The 22,105-nt window shown below is 43.7% G+C and overlaps 1 protein-coding gene across 5 annotated transcripts in view; it reads right to left on the minus strand.

Annotated features, from left to right (window-relative positions):
• HIVEP1 (HIVEP zinc finger 1) overlaps positions 1 to 22,105 on the minus strand; it is a 173,075-nt gene that overhangs the window by 100,265 nt on the left and 50,705 nt on the right. The window contains exon 1 of one of the 5 annotated variants that reach the window (XM_069958010.1): positions 9,132 to 9,270. The exons of the other annotated variants lie outside the window; for them this stretch is intronic. Coding sequence (XP_069814111.1) covers positions 9,132 to 9,153 — 22 coding nt within the window. The 5' untranslated portion in view covers positions 9,154 to 9,270. Of the gene's footprint in view, positions 1 to 9,131; positions 9,271 to 22,105 lie in introns of those variants that run through there. 5 annotated transcript variants of the gene reach the window in all.

Here is a 22,105-nt window from a genome sequence, read left to right on the forward strand (position 1 = left end):
AATACTGTAATGTATGTCACATTAGGCTACTATAGTACCTGTGAACAGTCACCGACTAGTAAGCTTAACTGTTTGCAATCCAGAATTCCCCTTCCTTGGTTTTGGACATAAGAAGCAGCTAGTTCCTGACAGACATACTAGTTCACATTGGGTAAATATCATGGTGTCCCAGTGAAGAATTAGTGTTGCGAATGCTCAGTGTTCGATATAAAGTACAATAACTGAATATACCTCATAACATACATGACCCGAAGCAGTCTGATATATGCAAGGCTCATGAATAACACATTCAAGCATTGAAAGCACATCTTTAAAAGCGCTCATATACAGGGAGCTGGGGGCCTTATTTATCAAAACTTTTCCCTATCTAGAGGCATATACCTAACAACTGTGCTGGGCAATGATTAAATAATGGAGAAAGAGCAATTGCTTACCAGTGATGTATTTCTAGCTATCCCCTACTTTGCTGCAATTATCCAGGATTCTACTTCTCGTTTAGTAATTCTATTTCATTTCCATTTCAGAGGGAAAGGATACATGGATAAATTATATGGAATCGCAATCAGTTATCAACAGTATTGCACTCACCACCATCTAATTTACTGAGATCCATTAACGTTAATGTATCACCTAGATTTATTTTTTACTTAGTGCAGCTGGATACTGAAACAGACATTTTTTTATAATCTATTTTTTTCTTTTCATTATAATTTTTTGTACATTATTTTGATGGTTTATCTTCCTCATGCTTTTCACAGCATTTAGAGATTTGCTTTACAGCAAGCCTCAGCTACATAGGCACAATGAAAAGGTGTTTTGTAGGCATGCACGGCCTGGTATTCTAGATGAGGCTGGGTTCACGCTACGATTTTGCAATCGTTTTTTTGCAAAAAAAAAACGGATGAAAAGGTGATGAAAAAAAACATGCAACTGTGTTCATCCATTTTGATCCGTTCTTCCGGTATAAAAAAGATGGATCAAAACGGATCAGTTTTTTTAGCATGCACAACGGCGTAGCTCCCATACACATCTAACAAATGTCAGCTGAACGAGCCACTTTCAAAAGCACTGGCCAATCATCCAATGTGTCTGGAAAGTTTTACATTAGAGGCCTGATTCTATTTTCTTAGGGTACAAACCCACACACCGTATACGCAGCAGATACGCAGCAAATACGCAGCAGATTTGATGGTGCAGATTTGGTGATGTGTTTAGTTATTTAGATCTAATCTGCTGCGTATTTGCTGCGTGTTTGCTGCGTGTTTGCTGTGTATCGCAGCAGTAAATACGCTGCATATATGGTGTGTGGGTTTATAACCTGACAGAGATAAGCTGACAAGAAGGGAAAGATCAGGTGAGATGGCCATCAGCATACAACTGTTCTTTCACAATGAATGTTAGAAAACAATAATCACCAAAATTCTTGTGAGCATAGAACAACAATTAACCCGTGTCACCCTATAGTAACTCACTTCAGAGGCAAATGTGCTCCCCGTCAGGCTTTTTACATAACGTGTGGATAAGGCCACATAAAAGCAATGTTCACACACTTAATTTAGTATAAATAACAACCATTAGTTTACACAATGCATAAAATATTGGCACATGTTCGCATTGGCCAGCAAATTACTGTTGAGGACATTTATTGGCGGCCATGATTAAGAGGGGTAGTGCAGCGGTCAACATTTATTCACTAAATAACACACATTACAAAGTTATACAACTTTGTAGTGTGTGTTATTTAAGTGAATGGCCCCCTTCCCACGTGTTCCCCCCCACCCGGAAGTGTGGTGCATTATACTCACAGTCATCTTCAGGAGGCCGGCCGGACAGCTCCAGCCCTCCCTCATGCCAGCCCCCCTCCAGCGCATCATCAGCTGTTCAGCTGCGATTGGCTGAGCATCTGATGACGCACTGGAGGGCGGCCGGCATGAGGGAGGGCTGGAGCTGTCCGGCCGGCCTCCTGAAGGTGACGTGTTCGACCCAAGATGGCGGCTGGGGCGACAGTGATTCGGTGAGTATAATGCACCACACTTCTGGGTTAGGGGGAACACGGGGAAGTTGTATAACTTTGTAATGTGTGTTATTTAGTGAATAAATGTTCGATGCCACACTACCCCTTTAAGCAAAGAATGGCTTGTTGTTATTTTGAGTATCAAATAACGGCCATTGAAAATTGTTGTGTGAACATAGCCACACTGTGTTTTTAGCTGTATGTCTTTGATTCTGCATGTTTTAAGCCTGAAAACATGCAGCGTATTTTTGGCTTTATTTTGAGCTTCAAATGCATAACAAAAAACAAAAGCTGCTGCATCAGAAACATGCAGCTGAAAACAGTATACAGGTGAATGTTCCACAAGTCTGCATTCTCATATTTTATCATTGGTTTCTAAGTCAAATCTGACCAAAGTCTTTTTAGCCCCAGAAAAAGTGCAAAGAAAAAAAAACCAAGAACATAAAAACACTAACTCCCCTTTCATTTTGAAGCACACTAGAATAACCAAAATAATCAAATGGGTAATATTTCAATTCTATAATCCACCGTTCACATCTTGTTGAGATATATGATGTATGACATACATCAAGTATAAAAAAGGCTGCATAATGTAAATGTCTATACATCTGGACAAGTTTGTCATTGACACCCATGAAAAAAGCTGGCATCTTCTTTTTCGGGCCATCCTGTCCATTCGCTGCATCTTCAGGCCGCAGCCTCCTCCAGAATGATTGACAGCTGGAAGAGGCAAGGCCTGAAGACACAGCAGCGTGACAGGATAGCCAGAGAGGAGTAATCCGGATCACAGCAGCAGCACACTAAGTAAGTATGCACTGCTGTGTAATTTGGAAACTGACAGCTATATATATATACATATACATCCGTGCTATCAGTTTTCATGGCTGCACGAATGATACGTTGTACATGTTCATGTTATATGGACTGTTTTATTATTTGGCAACTCTACTATGCAACTTTTTTACATTCACTTCTGTATTTGCCTCAAAAAACTGCATCACAATTAACCCTGAACAGTCAACACTCAGCAGCAACTGTGTAAAAATCTCATGGTTGCAGCATGAGACTTAACCTTTGAGCATCCTGGGAAGAGAGGAAAATCAGCATGGACTTCAAGAACAAGCCTAAAATGTTTCTTTTCCTTTTTGAACTGTAAAAATCCAAGGATATTTCCATCAGTAAAATGCTAGCAGGCAGAGGAGTGGAAAGTGCTCCCCACCAGCTAAGGAGCGTCACTGTTGCTGAGCAATACTCCTCACGAGATCCATGCACTAGGCAGCAATGAGCCCTAAAGGGTTTTTCCTAACAAAACTATCAGCAGAACAGGTGATGAGTGTCTGATCGGTAGGGTTCCAGGCTGTCTAATGTGTATTTAAAGATAAAGAGCTAAAGGGAATGAAATATCACATATTTATTCACTGTTCCATTCAACCAGATCTTGTGGGTCCCAGCAGTTGGGACCTCTCCCTTCAGACACTTTAGATAGGTAATAAGTATTGTTGCTGGGAACACACTGATCCTACTTTAGTTTAGTATCACAATTCTTGATACCAAAACTATACTGCAGGGCAGCATGTATACTTAACATTGATGACCGGCTTCCCGGGGCGTGGATTATTCTGGTAGTACAGCGCCACTCACTTCCTGCTGGTGTTGACATCACGATTCTTCTGACCCTCTTCTTTCCCCATTGATTTTTAAAACTAGAAGTCAGGGTCTCCAAAAGTCACGTTGCTATCAGCAGGACCCGGAATACATCGTACCACCAAAATGAAACCGTGCCACTGCAAACCGATCATCAAAGGTAAGTATAACATGTTAGCCTGCAGCAAGGGAGGAAATAAAAAATAATTGCACTGCTAACCTTTAGACCACCATCTTATACACTATTTTTAAAGTGTCACTGTCATTTCAAAAAAACATTTGTCATAGAGACACGTCAAAAGTTTTGGTCGGTCCAGGCCTGAATGATCAGACCCATATCGATCAGGAGAACAAGACAGGAGAAATCAGTGCTTAGTGCATTCCTCTCCCGGCTCTGTGTCACGTGATTAGTCAAGCTCATAGTTTCATAGAAATCTCACAGTCTGGACCTGATATATATTTCAACTACAACTGTACATTGCACAACTGTAGTTGAATGGATTTTTCATGACCATGTGGACATGGTTATGACAGCTTGTGAGTCGCAACGTGACCCCAATTACATGTAAGAACAATGGAGTGCAATTGGGAATTGCAATGTATCGCCTGCAGTAATAATAATAATAATAATAATAATGCTTGTATTTGTATAGCGCACACGGATTCCGCAGCACTTAACTTTACAATCTAAATCCACCTATTTGTATGTTTTGGGTGTGGGAGGAAACCGGAGTACCCGGAGGAAACCCACGCAAACACGGAGAGAACATACAAACTCTTTGCAGATGTTGCCCTTGGTGGGATTTGAACCCAGGACCCCCAGCGCTGCACGGCTACGGTGCTAACCACTGAGCCACCGAGCAGTACTCTTACTTTTTCATAGATAGTTATATGAGAGCTTGTTCTTTGCGTACTCTGTATTGCATCCTTTTAACATAAAATATATAGTGGAACAAAAGGATCATTTTATACAGAGAGACTTTCTGACATATATTTGAAGACAAAACCAGGAATGGATTTGAAAAGATAAGTCTCAGGCTTTCCTTTAAGAACTGATCTCTGTTTATAGTCTGTTCCTGGCTTTGGCTTCAAAAATCTATCAGATAATCTTTCTGTGTAAATAGACCCAAAGAAAAATTTATTTGTGGTGTGAAATTTAAATATTCACCATAATCCTGCAGAATTAATAACATTATATTTTATTAGTTCAGGCAGTGACACAGTAGATGCGTTGAGCTGCTGTGACAAACCAGTCAGCACCCTTCAATTACATCGGGGGAATGCCAATTGGACCACTAGACCACCAATGACATATGCCAAAACAGTTTAAATACAGCAATAGATTTTGACCATGATATTTAAACAGTTAAATCACCAGCATCAGTGGTGGCTGCCAGCTGCACATAGACGTGGTTGACAGTGATTTGGTATGTATACTTTATTTAACTTACGGGGGGACCGGGACAGATAGCTTATTAACACACATTACAAAGTTATATAACCTTGTAATGTGAGTTAATTAAGCAGAAAAAAAAAAAACTCTGCACTACCCCTTTAAGCCTAGGTTATGGACAAAGTGTGGCATCAGCAGAGTAAGGCCCCCATTACACAGGATGATTATCGTGCAAAAAATCATTATATTGTTCATATTTCAACTATAATCACTCCGTGTGTATGCAGGCAACAATCAAAAAATTTGTTTGTGTGTTGTTGATTGCATCTTATAAGCTGACCCTAAAATCATTGCTTATTGTTCGCTGAATAGTCGCTAATCTTCCGTGTATGTACACATCGTTCCTTTTGCTGGGATCAGGAGTAAACAATCTTAGTAACAAGCAGAGTTCGCGCCGCACCAGGTCAATTCGTTGGGCAGATGGCGGATTGAGCATGAGACATACCATTGAATCCGCTGAGCAAACTCTGCTTGAAATACCTTGCCGATTTCGTAGTGTGAACATACCTCAAGGGTATGTTCCAACCCATCATATTGCTTACAGACATTTCTGCAAGTAAAATCTGTATTTCATACTTTTGAATGATGTGCTTCCTGTAATGGATTTTCAAAAGCTCCATTAACATATCTGGGAAGTATTTTTGCAATGTGAATCTAGCAAGTGTGAACATATCCTAAAAAATAAGTAATGAAATAAAACTACTTTCAAGATTAAAGGGAACCTGTCACCCTGGCACCTGGGGCACAACCCACCCGAACCCCTGCTACTCCAGGTCCTGATACCCCTGGTCCTGCAGCAGAGAAATTGCCGCCCGCTAGTCTGCGTGCTCAAAATGCAAATGAGAAGAGATAAGTTCGATGTCTATAAGAAATCAAGTGATCCAGTGATTTCCTATAGTCATCAGACTCATCGCTTCTCATTTGCGTACTGAGCGGGCAGCAATATCTCCGTAGCAGGACTGGCATCGGGAGAGGTAGGAGGGGGTAAGTATCAGGGGATCTATCGAGGGGTCGGATGAGTTCTGTCAGGGTGACAGGTTCCCTTTAAAAGGGAAACCAGCAGCAAGTTAAAAGTCTGTTTCCACACAGCACAGGACGCCAAGGTTGAAGGTAATTTTCTTACATTTATCATTTACATTGTTTAATTAATATGTACATTTGGTGGTTTGGGGGGGCTTGGGGCAGGACTACCACCCTTAGTAAAGTGAAACGCCCAGCCTAACATCACTCCAGCAATGAGGAGCGGGTGAATCGGTGCCCCTCGCTCCTCCAGGTAACACTACTACCATATACCCCATATGTCCCCTGACTTCTCCAGGTAACACTATTACTATATACCCCTCATGTCTCCTGCAGGTAACACTATTACTATATACCCCTCATGTCTCCTGCAGGTAACACTATTACTATATACCCCTCATGTCTCCTGCAGGTAACACTATTACTATATACCCCTCATGTCTCCTGCAGGTAACACTATTACTATATTCCCCTCATGTCTCCTGCAGGTAACATTATTACTATATACCCCTCATGTCTCCTGCAGGTAACACTATTACTATATGCCCCTCATGTCTCCTGCAGGTAACACTATTACTATATACCCCTCATGTCTCCTGCAGGTAACACTATTACTATATACCCCTCATGTCTCCTGCAGTTAAAAAACACTATTACTATATACCCCTCATGTCTCCTGCAGGTAACACCGTCACTATATACCCCTCATGTCTCCTGCAGGTAACACTATTACTATATACCCCTCATGTCTCCTGCAGGTAACACTATTACTATATACCCCTCATGTCTCCTGCAGTTAAAAAACACTATTACTATATACCCCTCATGTCTCCTGCAGGTAACACCGTCACTATATACCTCTCATGTCTCCTGCAGGTAACACTATTACTATATACCCCTCATGTCTCCTCTAGGTAACGCTATTACTATATACCCCTCATGTCTCATGCAGGTAACACTATTACTATATTCCCCTCATGTCTCCTGCAGGTAACACTATTACTATATACCCCTCATGTCTCCTGCAGGTAACATTATTACTATATACCCCTCATGTCTCCTGCAGTTAAAAAACACTATTACTATATACCCCTCATGTCTCCTGCAGGTAACACCGTCACTATATACCTCTCATGTCTCCTGCAGGTAACACTATTACTATATACCCCTCATGTCTCCTCTAGGTAACGCTATTACTATATACCCCTCATGTCTCCTGCAGGTAACACTATTACTATATACCCCTCATGTCTCCTGCAGGCAACACCGTCACTATATACCCCTCATGTCTCCTGCAGGTAAAATTATTACTATATACCCCTCATGTCTCCTGCAGGTAACACTATTACTATATACCCCTCATGTCTCCTGCAGGCAACACCGTCACTATATACCCCTCATGTCTCCTCTAGGTAACGCTATTACTATATACCCCTCATGTCTCCTGCAGGTAACACTATTACTATATACCCCTCATGTCTCCTGCAGGCAACACCGTCACTATATACCCCTCATGTGAGGAATGCCGGCCACTGCAGGCTTTAGGACCATATGAAGTCCCGGCTTGTGTAGGGCGCAGGTGTCCAAAAACCACAGATTGGGGTGGTTATTTCATGGAAGGAGTATTTATTAAAAGCACAACGACGCGTTTCGGCCGCCAAATATAAGGTGGCCTTTCTCAAGTTAACTTAACCGTTAACTTGAGAAAGGCCACCTTATATTTGGCGGCCGAAACGCGTCGTTGTGCTTTTAATAAATACTCCTTCCATGAAATAACCACCCCAATCTGTGGTTTTTGGACACCTGCGCCCTACACAAGCCGGGACTTCATATGGTCCTAAAGCCTGCAGTGGCCGGCATTCCTCACTTCTCATCGTACGACTCCCTTGGACGTACCCCGGCAGGAGCTGCGGTGTCCTATTTGCTATGCCTGCTATAGAGTTGTGCCTATAATCCAGCACAACTCCCCTAAGTGAGTGTAACACTCTTTCTCGTGTCTGACACTTTTGCCATTGTTTATTGCACCAGGAGGCGCCCCCGCTTTCTTCTCTTTTATCTCCCTATATATACCCCTCATGTCTCCTGCAGGTAACACTATTACTATATACCCCTCATGTCTCCTGCAGGCAACACCGTCACTATATACCCCTCATGTCTCCTGCAGGTAACACTATTACTATATACCCCTCATGTCTCCTCCAGGTAACACTATTACTATATACCCCTCATGTCTCCTGCAGGTAACACTATTACTATATACCCCTCATGTCTCCTGCAGGTAACACTATTACTATATACCCCTCATGTCTCCTCCAGGTAACACCGTCACTATATTCCCCTCATGTCTCCTGCAGGTAACATTATTACTATATACCCCTCATGTCTCCTGCAGGTAACACTATTACTATATACCCCTCATGTCTCCTGCAGGTAACACTATTACTATATACCCCTCATGTCTCCTGCAGGTAACACTATTACTATATACCCCTCATGTCTCCTGCAGGTAACACTATTACTATATTCCCCTCATGTCTCCTGCAGGTAACACTATTACTATATACCCCTCATGTCTCCTGCAGGTAACACCGTCACTATATACCTCTCATGTCTCCTGCAGGTAACACTATTACTATATACCCCTCATGTCTCCTGCAGGTAACACTATTACTATATACCCCTCATGTCTCCTGCAGGTAACACTATTACTATATACCCCTCATGTCTCCTGCAGGTAACACCGTCACTATATGCCCCTCACGCCCCCCGGAGCACAGGACAGCCGGCACACAGGGAGTTAAGCGCCGGCGCTCCCCGGGACTCCAGGCTTTCCTCATATAACCGCGCAGGGATTTCCGAACTATTTTCTGAGCTCCCGTCACTTCCGCCTTCAGCGCTGTAGCACGGAGGACATCCCGGCGCCCCGAGCCCACATGACGTCCTCCCCCACTGCCCGCACACCACACACACATCGCAGACACCGAGCAGCTAAAAAGTTACCGAACAGCCGAGGACGGGTCATCCCGCGCCACAGTCACCCAGACAGCCCCGGAGCGCTCCGCCACATCGCGTTAGTCGCCTCGGTCAGACGTAATCTCTCTGTCGGGCTTAGGGAACCTAGGAATCCTCCCCCGCTATCTCTCCATAGCAACAGTAGCTACAGCGGGGCCACCCCCTGCCTGACGCAAGCAGCCGGGAGGCCGCGGATGTCACAGCAGTCACAACAAGTCCCTTCCGCTCCGAAACTTAACCCTCCGCAGCCCGGGCGGCGGCTGCGATCACTGGGGTGGAGGGTCATTTGTAGGACAGCAGGCTGAGCCGGGCTTAGTACAGCAGATTCACAACCATTATAGAAAATACGTGGAAGATTGCCACTGAGGGGGCAGCTCCTGCAGCACCTCTTCCCTCACCAAAGAGTGGGCGGGGCTTCTGAACTATGCGACACTTAGCACTGGTCCAGCCGAGCCATGCTTGCCCTCTGCGACAGATCTGTGCAACAGGATGTGCGCCCGTATCAGCCACTACAGACCGGCGGCTGTATCATAGCAGGACTCCCGGTTATAGTCACAGCTCACTGAGGGACAGCTGCAGCAACTTACACAGAGTCCATATTCAAACAAACAGCAAACCTGCTAAGGCTGTCATGTAGAAAACAGCTTCAAACTCCAGCTGACCCCATCCTTCTAAGCAGTGCTCCGAGAGAGTGCAGGCAGACTATACAGCATATACAGCTACTCCAGACCAAAACATGGCCCAGCACTTCATGCTGACAAGTCCTCAGACACAATAATCCAAAGCTGGGGTACACTGGTGTCTCAGCCTGTAACCTCATGTGTCACAAGGGGTGGCTGAGCTGTTGTACATAAATGGATGATTTCAGGGGGAAGGGATGGGCTATTTTTTGGTTTGGAGTAGCAGTAAAGTACAGTCCTTTAGGTTATGTTCATAAGGGCAAATACCAGTTATGATCATGATCCTTAATAACTTCTGGTAATTGCCCTTCCTTTTACATTGTGGGAACATAAACATACAGCATAAAGGAGAACTCCGGGGTGCAAATGTTTATTTTTTTTTTTACCCCTTTAGGTGAAAGCCAATTTTCCTTTTTGCGCTTTTGCCTTTCCCACTTTATGTTTAAAGGCCGTAATGCTTGTTTTTTTTACCTAGAGACCCACATGAGCCCTTATTTTTTTGCAACACCAATTGTACTTTGCAATGACAGACTTTATTTTCCCATAAAATATGCAGCGAAACCAGAAAAAAGTCATTTGTGCTGTCAAATTGGAAGAAAAAAAAAGGAATTTGTTTTCATTTCAGGGAGTTTAGTGTTCACGCCGTTCACCCTATGGGAGTCTGATATTAGCTCTATGAGGTACACAGGGAGCTGCTGTCAGTATATACAGTGAGTACACTTACTAATACTGTACACTGGGCAGTTTTACTATAAAGTGGCCAACCCCTTTAAAAAAAAACAAAAAAAAACCTAAACATGTTTAAATTGCTCTATTTCCATCCTTAGGCTACGTTCACACAGAGCAAAAGGAGCGGATTACGCAAGGAAATATTTCCGCCTGAAATCAACTGACGCTGAATTCCGAGCAGAATGTAAGCAGAATGTAAGCAGAATCCCTGCATATTCTGCTAGGAAAGTGTTCAGCTCGTAATCAGCTCTTGACAAATTCAGCGCGGAATACTCGAGGAATCCGCGCTGAATCCGCATGCATTCAGCGCTGAAATTCAGCGAGTATTTGGTGAGTAAACTAGACTATACCAGAACATATACTAGAATCCTCCTCCCCCCCCTTTTCCCCATTTCCGCGCTGATTCAGCGAGTAATTTCCGCTTGTATTACGCTTGTATTCCGCGCTGAATCCGCGCTGAAACAGAAAATCAGAGCCCCATTGATTTGTATAGGCTTCCGCTAGCGGAAGAATGAACATGTTCATTCTTCTGGCGGAAAGCGGATTAGTTCAGTGCGGAAATTCCACTGTGTGAACTGCAGAGCAGAATTTCCATTCAACACAATGGAAATTAGCTCTGCACCTATTTTAACGGCTGAAATTTCAGCGCAGAAATTCAGCTGCTTTTGCTCAGTGGGAACGAGCCCTTATAGCGCTTTAATCCTTTGGTCTATGGAGCTGTGTGAGGTGTCATTTTTTGCGTCATGGTACTTTCTATCGGTACCTTGTTTGCTCTATGTGTCTTTTTGATCACTTTTTATTACATTTTTTTGCGCTTACGCTATTTGCCGGGTGAGATCAGGAATGTGATAATTTAATAGTTCAGGCAGTTACGCACATGGTGATACAAAAGATGTTTATTTATAAAAGGGGGGTTGATTTGACTTTTAGGGGAGGGGATTTTTTATCAATAAAAAAAAAACACTTTTACTTTTCTTTTTACAGTAACTAGAAGTCCCCCTGGGGGACTTCTATATACACAGCATTTATCTCTTATAGAGATCAATGCTGTGTATATACACAGCATTTATCTCTTATAGAGATCAATGCTGTGTATATACACAGCATTGATCAATGAGATCAGTGATATATTGCTCCGGCCTGCTGCAGACCACAGCAATATATTATCGAGCTGGGATCCGCGTCAGTTCGACGCTGAGGCCCGGCCTGGCCAAAGGAACGGATCTCCCCCCTGCGATCACATTGTCCGTCCATCCCACTAGACACCATGGACTTGAGGTACAAAGCATTTAAATGCAGCCATCAGGTTTAACTGCTTAATTAGCCGATGCGGCAACGGGACACACGTCGGCTAATAGAAGCGCTCCCCAGCTGCAGATGGCAGCTGGAAGCGGCGCCATTCAGAGCGTGGTCCCGGTGGGACCTCTCTCTGAGCTCCCCTCGCACCGCCATGACGTACGAGGTACACCATTGGACGAGAAGGAGTTAAAGAGCCAGAGGGAAAGTCCGCTGTCCCCCGCTCTGGTTCCCGCTCTGGTTCCCGGTCTTCCTGGCAGTTCAGGCAATTACAGGCACTGTAATTCCCGGGAGTAGGACTAGTATGATGTTCCCTCCTGCAGGCCCTCTTTGTAGCGTTGTCCATGTGGTCAAAAGTGGGATTTATCACTAAAAAAGATAGCTTTCCGTTCCAGCCTCCATTGCCAGCTTGCTCTGCAGCACAGCCTTACAGTTTTTCCTGTCTGATCTGCAGTTCCAATGTTGAGGAGGAAATGTAACACCAGTCCTATTCCTGGGATTAAGGTGTGGGGTTTCCACAGCAAAATATGCAAAAAATTAAAACCTCCCCAAAAAACAAACATTTTATTGTGGCTTTCAAGTCAATAGGGATAAACCTTTAAAAATTCAGCAGTATATTTCCAACATAATTTAACATGCTGTGCATTTAAAATCTACGCTCACTTAAAATTTTTGTTCTGGTAATTTCTGCTAAAAATAAATACATCTGTGCAAGTGTGTTAACCGGTGGATAGTTGATACCTTTTAGTGGCTAACTTGAAAAAGATGACAAAAATGTGAGCTTTCAAGGCTACTAGACTTGTACCCGTCTGATGAAGGCCTAGCAGCCTGTCATCTTTGAGGGTACAAACCCACACACCGTATACGCAGCCTATTTACTGCTGCGATACGCAGCAAATATGCAGCAGATTAGATCTAAATAACTGAACACAGCATCAAATCTGCACCACCAAATCTGCTTTAAATCTGCTGCGTATACGGTGTGTGGGTTTGTACCCTGAAAGCGTAACTGTCATTTTTTTTTATTATTGCAGAAATCAGTAGTATAAGCGATTTTAAGAAACTCCGTAATAGGTTTTATCAGCCAAAAAAGCCTCCTTCTGTACTCAAGAAGCAATCTCCCAGCCTCCCCCCCCTGACTTCTTATCTGTGCATTATCAGGCAAACACGTCTTCATTACAGAGAAGCCAGTGAAGACGGGCTCTGTTCTCTCCATTCTATCCTTATGGAGGGGGGAGGAGCCGAGGGAGAAGGAAGAGGTGACATGAAGGTCAGCTGTTTGTACACTGTCTGGGCACCTTAACCACGGGATTCTGGGGTCAGAAAGGTCAGTGCTTATCTATGAACTTACTGAGAGAAGATTGCAGGGTGTTGTGCTGTGCAGGACTGCTCCGTGCTCACTCACTCCTAACAGCCCCTCCCCTCTCTATAGCCATATAATGGACACAGAAATCCCGCAGCTTCTACAGTGAGGGGGGAGGCTGGGAGATTGCTTTTTCAGTCCAGAAGGAAACTCTTTTGGTTTATAAAACCTATTACAGAGTTTCTTAAAATAGCTTGTACTGTTGATATTTAATGTTTAAAAAAAAAATGTTAGCCATTAGAAGGTATTACAGGGGTTATGCACCCAAGAGAGAAAAAATGAAATGCTATCTTGTCTAATGGTCTGTTTACACAGAGCGATAATTCGCCTAATCGATCGTTTAAGGATTTTGAAGCAACAATTTGTTTTTTATAACAATCAGTTTAGACAAAGAGAGAAATCGTTTTTGCGATCGTTTAAAGAACTATTAAGCCTATCTCACACATAGGGTAAATCTGTAAAGACTGTTTAGACGAAGCGATCAGCGAATTTTTAAGGAACAACCAACGACTATTTGAGAACATGTTGAAGGACCAAGATGAACAATTTCTCGCTTGTCGATTGATCGTTTATCACTCAAATGCAATCGTTATTGTGAAAATTCGAACAATAATTGCTCCGTGTAAATGGACCATTACTCACCAAGTCCCCCTGAGTATTTTGAGCCATCTCCTGTCTTTCTATAGCTGCTGCCATTCCTGAGTTAAAAGTTTTTCTAAAAGCCAATCTGTAACCAAGATGGAAAACTACATTTCCCATGATGCATCTCCCTGATTGGTCTGTTTGCGTACTCGCCCCCTTACGCTGTCTTTCCTGCCCACTGCTGTCATTGCTATTGCACAGTAAACATAGGACTGTTTTTTCACTAATTTTGCCTCACATCAGCTAGTATGGAATACATATTGGGGTGATGATGTAGCAGAGCTGACAAGCTTGGGGTTATTTACGCTAGAAAAAAAGATGTCGATATGATCACAATTAGAGATGAGCAAACTTTTCAGACTTTTGGGCCGAAAGCAGTTTGCTCGATCGTGATGCCTGCGAACCCGGGTGCATAGTTGCGATCCCGGGAATATGTGGCCAGGATATTCCCTGGAATATCCTGGCCACACATTGCCAGGATCGCAACTATGCACGCGGGATCGCAGGCATCACGATCGAGCAAACTGCTTTCGGACGAAAAGTTTGCTCATCTCTAATCACAATGTAAAAATATATGAACGGACAGTAAAGAGATCTTTGTAGTGATCTTTTTACTCCTAGGCCTGTAACCATGACAATGGGGCATCCTCTACGTCTAGAGGAAAGAAGATTTCAGCATCAGGGTTCTTTACTGTATGAGTGGTAAGACTGTGGAACTCTCTGCCACATGATGTTGTCATGGCTAATTCATTAAATAAGTTCAAGGGAGGCCTTGATGCTTTTCTTGAAAAATATAATATTAAAAGGTAAGGACATTAGATTTCCAGTGATACGTTGATCCAGGGATTATTCTGATTGTAATTGGAATCGAAGGGGGAGTTTTCTCCCTGTGATGGGGAGGTTGTTGTCTGCCTCGTGGGGGGTTTTGCCTTCCCCTGGATTAACACAGTAGGGTTTCCTTAGGTTGAACCTGATGGACTCTTGTCTTCTTTCAACCTTATTTACTATGTTAGTATGATCGTCCACCATTAACCCCTCAAACGCGGCAATTGCAGTTTAATTGTAAGTGACAGAGTGACAGGAGCATCTCCTGACAGGCAGGCTCTATCAGAAGATCACAGATTACACTGATCCCTGTTATGCTATGGCATAGCAGTGATCAGTGTGACCAATCTAATGTATTAATGTAAAAGTAATGTAATTGTCCGATCTATTAAAATAAAACAATATTCCTGCACGGTGAATGGCATACATTTGATGTATATAAAAAAGAAAAAGCGATCCATACGTCTGATTTAGAAAAAGGTGTTAACTAATAAAAACTAGACATCATGGCGCAAAAAGTGATGCCCCATATGACCCCATAGGTGAAAAAATAAAAGCGCTATAAGAGTCACAATAGGGCCATTTTAAAAGGTACCTATTTGCAAAAAAAAAAAAAAAAAAAAAAGTTTTACTGCTAATAAAAATAGTAAAACGTTAGAAAACCTAGTAAATATGCATATCGCTGTGTTCAGACTGACCTATATAAAGAAAAAATGTCAGTTTTATCATTAAGTGCATTACGTAAACGTGGACCCCCCCCCCCCCTCCCTCCAAAAAATTGCGAAATAGCATTTTTTTTACCCAAATTCACCCCATAAATGATATTTTGGGGGTTCCGTCATTCATTTTATGGCAGATTAAAAAATGCCATTACAAAGTACACATGTTCCTGGAAAAAAAAAAGCCCTGACGTGGCCCTGTAGATGTAAAACTAAAAGAGTTATGGGTCTTACAAGGCAAGGAGGAAAAAACAAAAATGCAAAAGTAACAAATGGCCCGATCCTTAAAGCCATTTCAGGCCCGGTCCTTAAGGGGTTAACTACTGAGAACTCTTATGGTGTGTTCACACATACCATCTCGATGCTGTTATGATCTATGGCTCTAAATTCTTGCAGCCACTGCTGACTTAACTCATTAGCTGCCAGGCTTTAAACAAAGTAAAACATTACCTGCCCGCGCTCCCGCCCGCTTCTTCAGCTCCCGAGTCACTAACGTCCAGCTCAACCAATCAGTGGCTGTGTTGGAGCAGCGCATTGAGTGGGATATCAGTGACATGGGAGCCGAAGAAGCAGGCAGGAGAGTGGGTAGGTAATGTATTACCTTGTTTAAAGCCTTGCAGCTAATGAGTTAAGTAGGCAGTGGCTCCATTCTCGCAGTGGATTATCCAGAGCCACAGACTAGGGATGGTACGAACAGAGTTCGGTTCGGGTTCGTACGAACCCGAACCCTCAGTAATGATTCCCGCTGTCTGCCCGCTCCGTGCAGCGGGCGGATCCAGCGGGAGGACCGCCTGTAAAACTGGGATACAGCCATAGCCATAGGCTGTATCCCAGTTTTCCAGGCGGTCCTCCCGCTGTATCCGCCCGCTGCATGGAGCGGGCAGACAGCGGGAATCCGATGCCGAGCATTCGGGTTCATCCGAACCTCTGCGGGTTCAGACCATCCCTACCACAGACCATAACAGTATTGCAGCGGATTTTGTTTTGAAACTCAATGAGATACATATTAACGCACCCTCAATCACAGTATTTTCTGCAGCAAGATTTTGTAGTGTTTTTTTGATGCCACATTCAACATGCTGTGTGGATACAGAGATAGTTTGTGTTAGGGTGCGGTCACACCTACAGGATCCGCAGCAGATTTGATGGTGCAGATTTGATGCTGTGTTCAGTTATTTAAATGACATCTGCTGCAGATCTGCAGCAGAAAATCAGCTGCGGATCCGGTAAGTGTGAACGTACCCTTAAGCACCATTTGTCTGAACCCAAACACTCTGCATTTGACTCCCTGTTGCTGGAGAAGTTGGATGCAGCCCTAAGGATGCCTGCAAAACAATGATACAGCCATAGGCCTGTAGGGTGGCATCCAAGTTCTCCAGATGCAGGGAGTCAAATGCTAAATGTTTGGGTTCGGACAAATGTTGCCAACCCCTAACTTTCGGCAAGTTCATTTAAAGGGGTAGTGCGGCGCTAAACAATCATTAACAGAATAACACACATTACAAAGTTATACAACTTTGTAATGTATGTTATGTCTGTGAATGGCCCCCTTCCCCGTGTCCCACCACCCCCACCCGTGTACCTGGAAGTGTGGTGCGCTATACTCACCTGTCACGTGCCGACACCAGTGTCCGATCTTCATTCAGTGACGTCTTCTTCGGCCGGCCGGCGAACAGCTCCGTCTGTTCCGAATGCCGGCCGCCCTCTGCAGCGTCATCCGATGCTCAGCCGCGATTGGCTAAGCATAACTGTGCTCAACTAATCACGACTGAGCAGCTGATGACGCGGCCGCGTCATCAGCCGCGATCGGCTGAGCATAACTGTGCTCAGCCAATAGCGGCTGAGCACAGTTGTGACGCGGCGGAGGGGGGACGGGCGACTCGGCCGTCCGTCCGAAGATGACGTTTGGCACAAAATGGCGGACGGCCCTCGACACGGATCAGGTATGTATAATGCACCACACTTCCGGGTACACGGGTGGGGGTGGTGGGACACGGGGAAGGGGGCTATTCACAGACATAACATACATTACAAAGTTGTATAACTTTGTAATGTGTGTTATTCTGTAAATAATTTTTTAGCGCCGCACTACCCCTTTAACAGTAGTAAAGGCAAACTATAAAATATAGAAGACACAAGTAGTGATAAGTCTCATAGTACATACAGCATTGCTGGCACAGTAAGTAAGCTGATAACCGATCCATTACAGATTATTTTTCTATACTTACTGTGCCAGTAAGTGATGACATAATGAAAACCTGCCTGTGAGGCAGAGTTGATAACAACAACAAATTTCTCTCAGAGTCTAAATAATCCTTATTTTAGTGCAATTATTTGCAAAAACCATTCGCATGTGACTGAACAAATTATGACAGCACTGAGGCTTCTAGTGGAACAACAACAGATCAACAACAGCTGTTTGTGGATTCTTCTTGGACCTCCCTCCTCCTACAGCATATGCAATGCAAATACTGTGCTTTGAAGCATTATTACAACCATAACCAACCATTATTCTATCTGACATAGGCCCAGTGCTACATCTCTGTGCAGGAGCCCCGTGTCGAGTGCCATGGATCAGATTGTGTCCTGTGAGTTTGGGAAAAAGTTTTGGGAAAGGTTTTTCTAAAATTCTGACCAATTATCCGTAAGTAGAGATGAGCGAATCACATTTGTTTAGTTTTGCTTTGCCAGCTCAATGCAGAGGGAGGATACCACCTGGGGACTGCTTGGAAAACATGGATACCGCCACAGCCATAGAGGAGTGTATGTCACCATGGCAACCCTTGTCCACTGGGTGGAAGCCAGGAAAAAATGTGGCCAACCGTGGCTTTCTAGGTGTTAAAAACTGGTGAGATGAAGAAGCCCACAACCTTTGTTGAGTAAGCTGTATATAGGGTCTAAAACACAGACAATAATGAACCTTTGAATGAAAATGCACCAAGATTTGCGTAAAGTGAACCTGTCACCCTGAACGCAGGCACAGAGCCCGCCCGACCCCAGATGCAGCTCCGGATACTTAACCTTTCATGCAAGTCCCGCTCCTGGAACCGATATCGGCGCCCGCCGGAGATATCGGCGCCCGAAGCGGAGTGAGCGCTGTATGCTTATCAGCAGAGATGAGTCCAAAGCCCATAGAGAATGTAGCCATCATTCTCTGCCGTCACTCATCGGACCCATCTCTGCAGCGCACTTGCACCGCTTCCAACGGGGATATCTTCGTTCCGGGACCGGATCCAGGAGCGGGACTTGCAGAAAAGGGTAAGTATCCAGGGCTGCATCGGGGGGTCGGCCGGGCTCTGCGCCCCCGTGTCCCGGGTGACAGGTTCACTTTAAAGTGTCACTGTCACTATAAAAAAAAAAAAAACCTGTTAACATGTCAAACGTTTTGATCTGTCCAGGTCTGAGTGTTCAGAACTGTACTGATCATGAGAACGAGCCGTCAGAAGACCGCACTAGGCACAGTCCTCTTCCGGCTCTGTGTCACGAGATCAGTCAGGTTAATGATCAATGTAAGTCTATGGAGTCCAAATGATTTTGCTGACAGAACATAAGCCTATCCCCCCTCGTTCTCACAATCGGTACATGTCTCAACACTCGGACCTGGACCGATCAAAACTTTTGACATGTCTCTCTAACATCAAAATGCAAAGGATCCAAAAGCATCCAAAGTGAGTAGTAGTGTTCAAGTGAACTTTATTGCATATTCCAGACAAGTAGCAGCAACATTTCGACCATTAGTTGGTCTTTGTCTCTCTGACATGTCAAAAGTTTTCTATGAGGACAGTAACACTTTAAGCAAATCTTGGTGTATTTTCATCTAAGGTGGCCATACACCTTCAATAAATGTTTGGCTAAATAACCTCTCTTCTGTCCTCCCCATACACATGAACATTTTGCAAAGCCAAACGTTAATGTGTTTTATATGGCGAGGGGAGAGGTAAACCGCAGCCAGACTGCTCTGAAGGCTGCTTATATCTCTCTAAGAACAAAGGTATCGGGCAGAAAAATTGTATCACACCTGACCCCTATCTCCACCAACATCATGTCAGTGGATTCTCGACAGACCGTGGCAGTTTCAAACAATGTACAGTAGGGAAAAAAAATATTTACTCAGTCACCAATAGTGCAAGTTCTCCCACTTAAAAAGATGAGAGGCGTCTGTAATTTACATCATAGGTAGACCTCAACTATGAGAGACAAAATGAGAAAACAAATCCCGAAAATCACATTGTCTGATTTTGTAAGAATTTATTTGCAAATTATGGTGGAAAATAAGTATTTGGTCACCTACAAACAATCAAGATTTCTGGCTCTCACAGACCTGTAACTTCTTCTTTAAGAGTCTCCTCTTTCCTCCACTCATTACCTGTAGTAATGGCACCTGTTTAAACTTATCAGTATAAAAAGACACCTGTGTACACCCTCAAACAGTCAGACTCCAAACTCTACTATGGTGAAGCCCAAAGAGCTGTCAAAGGACACCAGAAACAAAATTGTAGCCCTGCACCAGGCTGGGAAGACTGAATCTGCAATAGGCAACCAGCTTGGAGTGAACAAATCAACTGTGGGAGCAATAATTCCAAAATGGAAGACATACAAGACCACTGATAATCTCCCTCGATCTGGGGCTCCACGTAAAATCTCACCCCGTGGGGTCAAAATGATCACAAGAACAGTGAGCAAAAATCCCAGAACCACGCGGGGGGGACCTAGTCAATGAACTGCAGAGAGCTGGGACCAATGTAACAAAGCCTACAATCAGTAACACACTACGCCGCTAGGGACTCAGATCCTGCAGTGCCAGACGTGTCCCACTGCTTAAGCCAGTACATGTCCGGGCCCGTCTAAAGTTTGCTAGAGAGCATTTGGATGATCCAGAAGAGTATTGGGAGAATGTCCTATGGTCTGATGAAACCAAAGTGGAACTGTTTGGTAGAAACACAACTTGTCGTGTTTGAAGGAAAAAGAATACTAAGTTGCATCCATCAAACACCATACCTACTGTAAAGCATGGGGGTGGAAACATCATGCTTTAAGGCTGTTTCTCTGCAAAGGGGCCAGGACGACTGATCCGGGTACATGAAAGAATGAATGGGGCCATATATCGTGAGATTTTGAGTGCAAACCTCCTTCCATCAGCAAGGGTATTGTGGCTGGGTCTTTTAACATGACAATGATCCAAAGCACACCGCCAGGGCAACGAAAGAGTGGCTTCGTAAGAAGCATTTCAAGGTCCTGGAGTGGCCTAGCCAGTCTCCAGATCTCAACCCTATAGAAAACCTTTGGAGGGAGTTGAAAGTCCGTGTTGCCAAGCGACAGCCCCAAAACATCACTGCTCTAGAGGAGATCTGCATGGAGGAATGGGCCAACAAACCAACAACAGTGTGTGCCAACCTTGTGAAAACTTACAGAAAATGTTTGATCTCTGCCCTTGCCAACAAAGGATATGTAACAAAGTATTGAGATGAAATTTTATTACTGACCAAATACTTATTTTTCACCATAATTTGCAAATAAATTCTTACAAAATCAGACCATGTGATTTTCTGGATTTGTTTTCTCATTTTGTCTCCCATAGTTGAGGTCTACCTATGGTGTCAATTACAGGCCTCTCTCATCTTTTTAAGTGGTGGAACTTGCACTATTGGTGACTGACTAAATACTTTCTTTCCCCACTGTAAGTGTAAAGTGTATGGGGACATTTAGTTAGCGAGCAAGTTCCCACTACAGTCACAGACAGGCTTAAAATTCTCTGTTTGGGTAAGACCAGCTATCTGTCTATCATCACTTCCTCTCAGCACAGAGGACATAAAGGGCAGTAGTAATAAAAGATTCTTCCTACTCTACCCCATGCCAAAATAAATGGAGTGTGCAGCCTGCATACAGTGCAACTTCTAATTGGGAACCCTTTTTAGTTAGTGGCAGTGGGTTCAGTTGCAAATATCTACTTGGCTGTACATCCCCCTCTCTAAATTCTGGGGCATATTTGTAACCATTGGGCAATATAACAGTGAAAAGCAGTCACACTTAACAGTGAGATTTTTAAGTAAAGTTCATTGTTAAAGTGTAAATCAATAGTACAGGCGATTTTAGGAAACTTTGTAGTTAGGTTTATAAGCTTAAAAATGCATTTTAATCATGAAAAAGCAGTTTGAAGCTCTCCCCTTCATGGTTCTCTATGGAAATGGAAGGGGTGGAGGGAGACGAGGCACCAAAACAGGAAAACAAAGAGTTAATTTACAGCTACATCACCATGCTATCTCCTCTGAAGTCAGCACTGAGCTCTGAATACCAGCTGTGTAATCCTTTGTTCTCTGCTGGTGACTAATCTCCCTCTTCCCCCTTCCATAGCTTACACAGGACAAGTCTGATGTAAAAGAGTCGTGATTTCCTGATAATGAGCAGTGGATCAGAGAGAGGAGGGAGGGGGGGGGGGGACCTGGGGAAAGTAAACCCAATTACAAAGTTTCTTAAAATCGCCAGTACTATTGATTTCTGAAAAAAAAAAAAAAAAAGAAGAAAAGAAATATGACAGTGACACTTTAAATTCTTTAATCTCAGTCTCGTTTATGTTCACTCTGCTATATTCATATATGCATCACAGGCTCAGTTAGGTGTCTCTAAGATTCCATCATATTTGACGTGGAGAATAGTACTGCCTTTTACTCCCTGTGAAAACAGCAAACACCTTGGCAGAACTTACAGTAT

The sequence above is a fragment of the Dendropsophus ebraccatus genome, chromosome 2 (assembly GCF_027789765.1).
Source record: "Dendropsophus ebraccatus isolate aDenEbr1 chromosome 2, aDenEbr1.pat, whole genome shotgun sequence".
NCBI classification, from domain to species: domain Eukaryota; kingdom Metazoa; phylum Chordata; class Amphibia; order Anura; family Hylidae; genus Dendropsophus; species Dendropsophus ebraccatus.